This window comes from Anabrus simplex, chromosome 1 (genome assembly GCF_040414725.1).
Source record: "Anabrus simplex isolate iqAnaSimp1 chromosome 1, ASM4041472v1, whole genome shotgun sequence".
Lineage (NCBI taxonomy): Eukaryota > Metazoa > Arthropoda > Insecta > Orthoptera > Tettigoniidae > Anabrus > Anabrus simplex.
In genome coordinates this window covers 995,194,114-995,206,811 of record NC_090265.1, presented here as the reverse complement: position 1 = coordinate 995,206,811, position 12,698 = coordinate 995,194,114, and the positions used below count along the sequence as shown (strand labels likewise).

Genomic DNA, 12,698 nt, shown 5'->3' with positions numbered 1-12,698 from the left:
AGCCATTGAGCGAGAAATCTACCAACTTGCTAAGCAGTGTCAACAGACAGACAGTTGACACATAAATTTTTATGGAATCAACAATGAAGAAGGTAAACTTGTCACCAATAGAAAGAAGGTAACAGAATGATGGCTGTGATACGTCAAGGAAATCAGCAGTGAGAAGCTTTGTGGAAATCAGCAATGGGGAATTTCCGTATGCTCCAATACCAGAGTCCACACCTGTAAAAGACCCTGGAATGCTGATTGCTGTGGCTGAGATCATTGAAGAACTGGGTAAGATGAAACAGGAGAGGCAACTGCAGATTTGTGAAATCAAAGCACCAGGATTCACCTCGATGGCTGACAGGTTTCTTGCTTGTTGTTTTAAGGGGCCTAACATCGAAGGTCATCGGCCCGACAGGTTTCTTTAACAAGATCATTGGAGAGAGAAGGATTCCAGCCAAGTGGGCATGCAGAACCACAGCTCCAATTTGGAAGCAGAAAGGAAGTCCAGCTGTATGTTGTAACTATTGCTTAGTACTCCTTCTATCACACACAATGAAGATCTTTGAACATATCATCGATAAAAAGATCCAACAAATTGTCAGTCACCCCCCCCCAACCAGTGAACCAGTGCAGATTCGTGAAATGTTGTGGAACAATAGATGCTCTCCATGTTTCTCCCTTGCTTATCAAAAAGCATCATGAGAAGCCACAGCACCTACACTTCATTTTTGTTGAGCTACAAAAGGCTTTTAACTGAATACCACACAAACTGATTTGGTTTGCCCTCTGTGAATAAAGTACCGGTATCTGAAGAGCTAACAGAATGAATCAAATCAACTGCTGGATTACCAGGTGATTTTTAGAGTTTCTGTGGGAGTTCATCAGAGATATGCTCTCTTGCATCTACTCTTTATCACAATAATGGATATGTCACAAGAGAACTCCAGAAAAATGCACCTTGGACTCTATGCTGATGTTGTGCTATTGGCCTCCAACAATAAAACTGATCTTCTGAATCAAGTCCAAGCCTGGAACAATTGCCTTGCAAATGATTTGGATACCAGGACATCAAAATCGTTGTTGACCTACCCCACAACAAGGACTTTTAAATACCTGGACTTAACAATTACTGCTGATGATTACTTCAGTGCAGATGTGTGGCTTAAATGGTGTTCTGTGACTGTTGTACTCTGTGACAAGAAGATTCCAGACTGACTCAAGTAAAAAATATACTGCCTTGTAGTCTGCCTAGTAGTCATACATGGTGTTGAATGCTGGTTTTCAAAAGAAGTGGAACTTCCCATCATGGAAATGTTCAGGTGGACACCTGGCCTGACATTGCATGACTGTATCACACATGACTAATTTCGCAGTCAACATGAAATGGCATCAATCGCTGAAAAAAAAAAAAAAAAAAATGACAGAAAGCTGTCTATGCTGGTAAGGTCATGTACTCTGTATATTCGACTTTTAAATCATGCTGCTCCATTCATAGCTGCAGGTAATTTACAACTTTGTTTACTGATAGTCTGTGGAGAAGAGAGAATGAGGACAAAGGAAAGTTTTTATTGTACCCCAGAAAAGAGAAACTACAGTACCTACTGTTTGGATGGCCAGATGCGAAAAAGATTGAATTCATTACTGTGAGATTGTCCCAGGGATGAACAAAGTATTTGGAGTGGTTATGACCCACTGTTTCATTCAGGTCATTTTGTGAAGTGTGTCTGGCCGCTGTCAGAGATGTGAAATGACCTCTTAAAGAAGGGGATATTAACATAGGCTTTACAGAAAAATTAATCAGTTCCACAAAAAAGTAGCCGTTTATTGAGGTGATCGCTAAGGGAATGTGGTCGTTCAGACAGGTTTCACGATATATATATAATTAAATAAAAGTTTCACCAACTGGAAAAACCTGTTAGTTTTAATTACTGTGTTGATGTGGTGAAAATGCCTCATGGATATTATTGTAAGTACCTAGGTGTTAATATAAGGAAAGATCTTCATTTGTGTAATCACATTAACGAGGTTCTAAATGAAGGTAAAGATATCTTCATATAGTTATGAGAGTAATTAGGGGTTTTAGTAAGGATGTAAAGGAGAGGGCATAAAAATCACCAGTAAGACCCCTGTTAAAGTATGATACTTAGTGTATGGGACCCTCACCAGGATTACTTGATTCGAGAACTGGAAGTGATCCAAAGAAAAGCAGCATGATTTGTTCTGGGTGATTTCTGACAAGAGTAGTGTTACAAAAATTTGGCAAACTTTGGGCTGTGAAGACTTGGGAGAGAGGAGACAAGCTGCTCGACTAAGTAGTATATTCTGAGCTGTCAAATGGAGACGTTACTTGGAATGATACGAGTAGACAAATATGCTTGAATGGACTTTTTAAAGATAGGAAATATGATAATATGAAGATAAATTTTGAATTCAAGAAGACAAACTGTGGCAAATAACCATTTCTAGGAAGAAGAATTAGGGATATATGTATTTCATAAATTTCTGACTTCTTTGAAATCATTTAATAAAAGATTAGGTAAACAACTGATAAGGAATCTGCTACCTAATTGACAACCCTAAATGAAGAACATTGATGATTGATTTTTGCCACACAATTGTGGAGTAGTGGCAGTATTTGATATATACATACATGCATGCATACATACATACATACATACATACATACATACATACATACATACATACATACATACATCTTGATACAGATAGGTCTTATGGTGACCCCAGCATTTGCCTGGTGTGAAAATGGGGAACCATGGAAAACTATCTTCAGGGCTGCCGACAGTGGGATTCGAACCCACTGTCTCCCGGATGCAAGCTCACGGCCGCGCGCCCCTAACCACACGGCCAACTCGCCTGGTCCTAGGTAATTTATCTTCCTCCATTCACTTCACAAGACCCCACCACTGAAGCCAGTTTATATGTTCGGTTTTATCCATCGAGTTTACGTAGCCTTTATTCCCTCATTCTGAGCACCCTCCAGCCATTGTTCCCACTTGTTTGTACCAGCAGTCATTCTCACCACTTTCATTTCTATTACTTCCAACATGAATTAGATATCCTGAGTCCACCTAGCTTTCACTTATGTACAGCAAAGTCCATCCGGAAACAGACCAATGTAAAGACAGTTTACTCTGAGAACTCGCTTCTTTCTTACAGAATACTGTGGATCACAACTGCGAGCTCACTGCTTTAGTTTTGCTGTACCTTGATTCACTTTCACTTACTTCACTAAAATCCTGGGAGAATACATATCCTAAGTACTTGAAATGATCCACTTGTTCCAATTTTATATTTCCTTCCTGACATTCAGTCTTCTTAGGTTTCTTCCTTACTGACATCACTTTGGTCGTTCATCTCCCTCATTACCAGTTCACCAGGAATTTTGTTACCCATCGCCACGATGACTTCGATCTAGGAGACCAGCAAGTATACTCGCTGGCTGATTCTTGAGGGAATTTTAATCTAAACGATAGCTGGTGGGATGAGTGGTCAATTTCAACATCTGGAACAAATGCTCATGACCTAAATCAAACCCTGAAAATGAAGGGATTCGACCTCCCAAGAAAACTATGTTGTCGCCTCAACAGACTGAGAACTGGACATGGACGCTGCAATTTCTTACGCCATAAGTGGGGTTGGATGGATTCTCCAATGTGCGAATGCAATGAAAAGGAGCAGACCATGGACCATGTCATCCTGCGCTGCCCTCTTCATGCCTACTCCAGAAGCCCCAGCAACCTGTTTCATCTTTCAGAAAGTGGTGTAGAGTGGCTGAAACACTTGGACCTGGACTTATAAATTTGTAGTTATAATCACCATACAATTAAATAAATAAATAAATAAATAAATAAATAAATAAATAAATAAATAAATAAATAAATAAATAAATAAATAAATAAATAAATAAATAAATAAATAAATCACTTTGGTCTTGGAAATACTAATTTTCATATCATACTCACTGCACCTCTTTTTTCAAGCTGCAAAATATTGGATTTCAGGCTTCCCATAATCCCCCAGTACAGCTAACATCCTTTCCCTTGGTACTCTCTTATACGCATTCTTTAAATCTATGAAACATATACATAACAGTCTGTTCCTCTCGTAGTATTCTGCATTTACTTGATGCATACTGAAAATCTAGTCCTGATAGTCCCTCTGTGGTCTGAAACCACTCTGGTGTTCATTCAGCTTACTGTCCACCACTGATAACACTCTCCTTTCCAAAATGTCTGTGAACACCTTGCCCGGTATACTGATCAATGAAATATCTCAATAGTTGCTGCAGTCCTTTTTATTTCCTTGCTTATAGATAGGTGCAGTTATTGCTTTTGTCCAATTGGAAGGTATAGCCACTCAAAGAAAGAAAGAAAGAAAGAAAGAAAGAAAGAAAGAACACATGGTATTGTATGTCCCTCTCATTTAATGTTTTATCAAACATAATTTTAATTATTTATGAAAATATAATTCATCTCCCATGTAGATAAAATCCCTGTGGATACACACAACAAACATTATATCTACAGGTATAATTGTTTCTGAGAAAAGTGCACTTGCAAGGAATTTACAGGTAATATTTCTTCTATTAATTGCTGAACTGGGGCAAAATGGCACCCATTGCTAGACTATTCTGATTTTGTTAGTTAATATGAAGTGTATGGTACTCTCTGCAGATATAGAGAAATTTGACTGTCTGATGTCAGCAATAACTAGATAGATATATAGATAGATCAGTTGACCAGTCACTACCCATATTAGGGAGAGAAATGGTATAGCTATGCTTGGATAGTAATCTAGCCTCTCGGTTTCAAACCCAAATACCTCGGGCTTATATTGCACTGACTTTAGTTGAGATTTTCCATAAGAAGGAAGAAAGGACATGTGGTTTAAACCTCAGACTAGTCCCAAATTAAGCTTGGATATTCTGCTAACCTTACAGACGGACTATGCCAATATTATATCCTTGTATCAGCAAGCCATTCTTTCCTTCTATTTTAGTCATTTTCATAGTTAATATTGCTGCTCCTGCCGCTAATTTCAGTTGTCATGAATTACATTTAGATTTTGATCTATTTCAGGCATGTTGTCACGATGCACTCAACTGAACTCTACATTGGCTTGTCAGTACTCCTGGGATCTCTTCCTGCCATTCTTTTTCTCTGGAATGCAGAAAAGTTTGTTTACTACTGTGGACATTCCAATCTTCTTATAACTGCTTTTACCTTCTATATCATCAGGTATATAGGTAAGGCTGGATTATTGTAGTCACTTCATTGCATGACAGAAATTATATTTATAGATTTTAATTTTACTCTACTTTATATTTTAAAGAGAAAAATTGTGAGAGCATTAAAGTAGGCTATACATATACTGTATGTTCAAAATAACACTTTTGGGCTAAATTTTCCAATTTTAATTTTTAGTGCCATATAAAGCAAAGCAAAGCAAAACAAAGTCACCTCCGTACAGGCCATGAAGGCCCTTAGAGGAGTGGAAGGTAAAGGTTTCCACCATTGTTAACCCCGGCACGTGATGAGGTAGAGTGGTTAGCTCTACGCCCGGCCGCCTTTGCCCCCAGAAATTAACCTGGCACTCATTTTTGGTGTAGGCTGAGTGAACCTCAGGGCCATATGCACCTCCGGAAGTGGAAATCTAGTTTCTTAAATTTTACGACTTCCTGACGGGGATTCAAACCCACGTCCTTCCAGGCGAACCAAGCACGCCTTTACCGCCTCAGCCAGGTACCCCTTTTAGTGCCATATGCAAGCCTTAAAATTAACTCTGTACTTTCAGGAAATGTATGGTTCATATGGGGGGGGGGAGGTAAATAGAAATATATTTAAATTGGGTTTAAATGGAGCAGTGCGTGCCACTTTATGAGAAGGAGAGGGTGTGGCCACAGTTCGTACTCGTTTACTGGTTCCCGTATGGCAGGCAACTGGTTTATAGTATAAATTGTCATTCACAGATGGCTCTTCTATTACAGTAATATTATGTTTTAGAATAGTGATGTGTTGTCAGTATTTTATTCATTATCTTTGGTAAACGACAATGGCAATTTCCTTGGTTACTTGATTGGGTGAAATGCATACCTTGCTTTATTTCGTGTTTGTGGGAGTGATTCATTTGATCATGGGCAGCAATACTGGTAAAGTGCTTGACGTTGAAGTTATGTCAAAGATCTGTATATGTTGCAAGAAACACTCACAAGATGATAAAGAATCTGCATCTTATTTAGCAAAACATGGAGCCATATGGAGCTAAAAATGTTTTGCACGTTCAAAGGAAACCAGAGGGTTAGATTATGTTGATTTCTACGGAGATGGGGACTCTAAAAGCTACAAGTGTGTAGTTGAATCTGTTCCATATAATGGTAAAACTATAAAGAAGCTGGAAAATGTTGGTCACTACCAAAAGCATTTAGGCACAGCCCTCCGTAAACTGGCTCAGGAAAAGAAATTGGGAGGGAAAGGGTAACTGACTCGAGCCCTGATTGATAGTTGACAAAACTACTTTGGCATAGCCCTGCATTCTGCTACAAGCAACATACAAGAGATAAGGAATGCCATATGCGCAACTTTATAATTTGACATCCACTAAAGAGAGGCCAACATATCACAGGTGTCCCCAAGGGAAGGACAGCTGGTGTTCATACCAGCGGACCAAAGGCAATTATCAGCTCGACAACTACAAATATAAACCTGGTATACCAGTAGAAGTTCTCCATGCTGTGAAACCTATACAGTATATGAGGTTATACAGGTTGTTATTATTATATTAATGCATTATGAACTACATTCCTGTTATTACATTTATCCAAGATTACTTTTCTACAAGTTGCTTTACGTCTCACCGACACAGAAGGTTTTATGGCGATGATATCCGAGATCAAATACATATTCTGTATTATTTTAAGTATTTACTTTCAATTGTTTTTTAAATGCTCAGGTAAAAAAGCTAGCAGGAGATAAATATATGTATATACATCTAGGAAACAGATTAGCAATTTACCATGTAAGAATATGTGGGTACAGTACTCACAAAAGAAAGACATGGGTCCAGTATTATCAGCTGCAGCGTTTCTCAGTGGAGGATAGAATAATAATGGTAGTGATCCACTGTTGACAACTTTTTGTGAGGTAAAGGGAGTGGGGACAGACAGACAAGAGAATGGAACAAAGGAGTGGTTATCTAATGTTAAGGCCAGGTGCTTCCCTAGACCTGAGCACCAGTTGATGTCTAACTTTGGAATCTCTAAGGGCAAGAGGGTGGGCAGTTGGGGGAAAATATTTAAGAACTTCAACTTTGAAACACTTATCACACATGGTTTGATGGTGCTGGGTGTGAATGTGGACAGGTAAATTGATGTCAGGATTTCTGCAGGTACTGCGGTGGCCACATACTTTCTTTTTTTAATACTCGTTTTCATTCCCCACCCTGAGGGGGTGAGGTGGGCCACCCAGAGGGTTGCGCCCTCGCTCTGGCCGAGAGTTGTGGGCGTGTTGGGGGTTGTATGGAAAGAGGAGGGTGGGTAAGTGGATGTGAAATATTCGAAGATGGAAGAGGGGGAAGTGGCTTTTTTTTTTTCAGGGGTTCAATAACAATGTGATTTTATATATTTGAGACATATACATACATTGGTCAACCCACATACTTGTTTGGCTAGAGTGGTGATAGTTAATCCATTGCAAAAAGCTGGACAGAGTCTGCATTGAAGCTGGTACATGACTATGGATGAAGTGCAATCATGATGACCTTGTATGGGGCAAAATTTATTGGTGATGCTGCTGGTGTAAGTGGTGTTTGGTATATATAAATGGCAGTGCTCACAGGGGAAATAGTCAGAAAGGGGTGGAGGTTAGTGTGGCTCATAACAAGTGAGAATATTTTTGAGGTTAGGTGGGTGCTTGAATGTGACTGTGAGGCTTTTTGGACTAAAATCGTGGGTTTAAAAAGAGAATGAGAGAAGTTCAAATGTTTGTTGCAATTGATTTTGTGTAGACCAGGATGATATGGGGTTATACCCCAGAGGGTATGAAATTAGGTTGCTGAGAGAGTTTCAGGACAGAGTTCATGACCCTGGAGATCTGGCGGTCAACCAATTGGGTGTGGTAACCACTAATGGCCAACGGCCGTAGCCATGTTGAAACACCGGATCCCGTGAGATCTCCGAAGTTAAGCAACATTGGGCGTGGTCAGGAGTTGGATGCGTTGCCACGCGCTGTTGGTGGGGAGTAAGGGAATGGAGGAGCGGAAAGGAACTGGCCACCGTACCGCATGACAACTCCTATACTGTTGGCATATTTCAAAATATGTAATTGTACAGTCTATGGAAGCTAAATAAATGAATGAATGAATGAAACTCCGGCTCAGGAACATCTCTGCGGAGGTTCGGACCTGCCTTTGAGCAGAATAACCCTTACCTACCCAACCACTAATGGTAAAGACCTTTCTCATGTTGTCATTGAGGCACGGGCTTGTGAGTTGAACATATCTGTTTACCTTAGAAGGCAAGGCTGAATGGTAGAGACTGTTTCATATGATACAGTGGAACCTCAATTATTTGTTCCCGGAAACTACGTTTTCCTGGATTATTCATTCAAATTATATGGTCCCACGAACATCCTAATTAAATCATGTTGTAAAAAATTCTACATTATCCGTTCCTTGAAGAAACAACTTTCCAGATCAGCCGTCCAGAAATTTCAGTCTCATCAATGCTAAAACCTCGATCAAGCATTTTTCAAGAAAACAGTATCCACGAAAGGACAGCTACCACATACCTATGGATCTAAATGTTAACATCCTGTCATTGCAATAATTAAGCCGAAATTACACCTACCAAGTACTGGGCCGAGTCACTCACTTTATTATTCCGCCATGTAACATTGAGAATTAGATGTGATCACATGAGGAAGAGACGGTGGATGAGTCGGGGTGTTGAAATATTTAAAGGGTATGGTAACATGGTTCCGCAAAGGAGGAAGATGAGAGTTTTTAAACACTATTGCAACTTGAACATACCTGCCATAATAGAGAAAAATAAAGATAAAAAGCAATAATTGAAAATGACCCTGGCTATTAAATAAAAGATAAAAAAGAAGGAATTGCAACCCTGTTAAGGGAATTTTAATCAAAGAATATAATCTTATATGAGAATGGGGTTACATGAGTTTGATTTTTGCTTGAAATGATAACTTCTAAAATTCAAAAAGCACTGTTTTGTGAGCTCCTATTCCTGCAACAGTGAAATTGCAGGTTACTGAAGAAATCGAATCAAAGAGCACCAGATAACACAAGAACACTCCTACACAATTGACTTGACTAATTACACTGACCAAGTGAAGAGTGAGTGAAGTATGATAATTCTTAAATAATGTTCTAGGAAGAGGAGTGATTGGAATAATTACTAAGGGAAATGTTCAGTAAATTTCCAAGGGTAAACAACAGATAGAATCTGCCACCTGGGTGACTGTCCTAAATGCAGATCAGTGGTGATTGATTGATGTCTCGAATCATGTAGCCAACTCGATCAGTAGTAGTGGTGGTGAAGGACTGAGAGTCCTCATATTACTCCATATCATTGGCGGAGGGGATAAGGAGATAGGAAATTCAAAACGTAGGTGTGGTGTTGGACAGCAAGTATCTTCTATCACTGTTGTTCAGTATATATTTGTTTTCAAAATGGCAGGGAACTGTGCTCTGTAGGATACCACTTAACAGTAAATCATGTTATTGGTTTTTCGTCCTATCAATACTTTTTACGGTTTCTGAGGATGCTGAGATGCCAGAATTGTGTCCCACAAGAGTTCCTTTATGGGGTGGTAAAACTACTGAAACAAGGCTGACGTATTTGAATGCCTTCAAATACCTACTGGACTGAGTCAGGACCAAATCTGCTAACTTGGGCTCAGAGAGCCAGCGTTTTACTGTCTGAGCCACTCAGCCAGGCAGGATACCATTTATTGCATTTCACTGCACATCATGTCCTACAAGAAAAAAGTACTTGCTGTCTGCAGCCCTGAATATGGTTTTCCATGGTTTCCCATTTTCATACCAGAAAAATGCTGTGACTGTTAGTGAATTTTATAAAAAATTATGAGCACTGTTGATAATAATACAATCGGTATAAAAATAGCACAAAAAAGAAGAGAGCTTCTCTAAAAAATAACATCAAACAGAAAAAGTTTAGAATTAAACAACAAATTGAAAACTTAGAGAGTTATGGAGCAAGAAGAGCTTAATAATGACAAAAATATGACATATTGTAGAAGTATTATGACATCAGGCAGACAATATGAGCCAGTAGATATAAAATAAAATAAATAAAAGGTTAAAAAAGTTGACATCCAGTAAGTTACAGTAAAACTTCATTAATTCAAAGTCGTTGGGACACAAAAAGCGGACTTTGAATTACGTGATTTCAAATTAACCGCCAACACGTAATTCGGAAATATATTCTAATATATTCTAAGAACCGTTATTGCATGCAATTAACCTTGATTCACAGTTTAAACCTCTCAGATGCCATGGAAAAAAACTATTTCCAAAATGTATCCAAGAAGGTGCATTTACAGTATTCAAATAATGCACTTGGATAACTCACTGGCAAACATAACCTCACGCAATGAAATCTAAAGAAAGAAAACATTATTCAAAGACGAGGGGAAATCTATACTGGATTATTGTACTGTATGCATTTTAGATGCCTTGTACTTGCACGGAAAACACCCGATGCTCTTAAAACATCGCGGCTTATCGAACTTTCTTATGATGAGGGGAGAAAGTCTCTTGCTTCCGTCCACATTACAACAGCAGTACAGTGACTATACTCGTACAATTTCCCACCATGGCACTTCTAAGAGCCATTAATGCATGCAATCACCTTGATTCTCAGTTTAAACTTTTCAAATGCCATGGAAAACACTATTTCAGAAATGTATCCAACAAGGTGCATTTACGTTATTCAGATAATGCACGTGGATAAAACAATGGCAAACACAACCTCACGCAATGAAAGGAGGAAAAAAACATGATTCAGAGATGAGGACAAATTATGCTGGCTCCCCTGTGAAACTGCTTTATCTCTTGGATTACTGTGCTGTTTGCATTTTTAGATGCCTTGTACTTGCACGGAAATTGCCCAATGCCCTTGAAACATCGTGGCTTTTTGAACTTTCCGTGTGCACTGCATAGCAACACAGTACATTTCCTAGCTGGCAATTCTCTTCTTTAAAACCATAAGTCCGTTTAGCCTCGGCATTTAAAAAAATAAAACAAACAAACAATGCAGTTTCATCGGCATTGGCAATATTGTTTGGTGCATACGAATTGATTATATAAGCCACGCTTTTTCGCCAACTGTCCGCATCGCCAGTGTTTGTGGATACTACAGTGAGACAATAAAGTCTACATACACCCCCATTTTGTAGCATGTTGTGTACAACCCTGGATGCACAGAGGTGGACGTGTAACTCCATATCCGTGTCCACATCCACAACAACATAAACCAAGGTCATCAGGCCAGTATCGTGCACCACAAGCGAGATAGATGCAACAGTGTGTGTTTACTGTACTACAGAGGTCAACATACACTTCAAGTCTGTCGTCAGTTGTAGGAGACACATTGCAGGGAACACAGTGAAAGTGGTGCGGCGTGTTGATACAGTAGATGTGCATTGCAATACATAATTCGATCGCGTAAAATGGATCCAAAAAGAACTGAAATGCCAGTTGAGGTGAGGAAAAATATCATTGAGCTCAGTAAAAAGGGCTTTTCACTCCAAAAAATTGGGGAAATTGTTAGAAGGAGCCATGCAAATGTCCATACCGTAATAAGAAACCACAATGATTGAAGAAGTGTAGAAAACAAAGCTAGATGTGGATGACCACCAAAAATTATCTAACAGGGAGCGCCGACAGATCATTAGAAAAGTGAATGCCAGTCCCAGAATTACAGCTACAGAGTTGGCGCTAGATGTCGCAAATACTAGTGGCAATATTGTTCATCCCATCACAGTACGAAGTCTTCTGAACAATCTCATGAGTTTGACAGTAGAAGAAACCGTTCATAAGCAAGGTAAATGAACAGAAGCGCCTAGAATGTGCAACTCTGCATCGATGTGAAGATTCCACATTTTAGAATAAAGTGCTCTTCATGGAAGAGAATAAGTTTGACATCTTCCAGTGTGCTGGAAACAAAAGTAGTGGCGAAAAAGGAATGCAAGTTTGAAGAATAAAAATCTTTTCCTATCCGTGAAGCATGGGGCTGTTTTTTTTTTTTTTTTAAGTTCCATTTGTTTCTAAAAGTAAATTGCGTAGTGGCAGGAAGCAGGTCTGCACATTGTACGATTGCACCGCTTCCTCGCTACAACTGCCGCCAGTGCTGGCTCCAGTCCCTCAGTCGTCACTGAGCTACGGGTGAGTAACGATGGCCGCTACAATCGATGCTTCTGCCAATTGTGAGTTGCGAAGTGTGATTCATTTCCTTCAAGCTGAAGGATGCAGTGCTGCTGAAATTCATCACAGGATGAGTGAAGTGTACGTTGAACACTGTATTAATGACAGTACTGTGAGAAAATGGTGTAGGAAATTTGCTAAAGGTCGAACAGACATCCATGACGAAGGTGATCAAAGACGCAAGTTGGTCGCTACTGCAAGTTTGGTTGACTGAGTTAACCAAGTGA

The 12,698-nt window shown here is 39.4% G+C and overlaps 1 protein-coding gene across 4 annotated transcripts in view; it reads left to right on the top strand.

Annotated features, from left to right (window-relative positions):
* The window catches only part of SP1173, a 432,536-nt gene that overhangs the window by 341,299 nt on the left and 78,539 nt on the right, over positions 1–12,698 (top strand). For all 4 annotated transcript variants that reach the window (XM_067136906.2, XM_067136907.2, XM_067136908.2 and 1 more), the window contains one exon: positions 5,091–5,257. In XM_067136906.2, the coding sequence (XP_066993007.2) occupies positions 5,091–5,257 (167 nt within the window). The remainder of the gene's footprint in view (positions 1–5,090; positions 5,258–12,698) is intronic.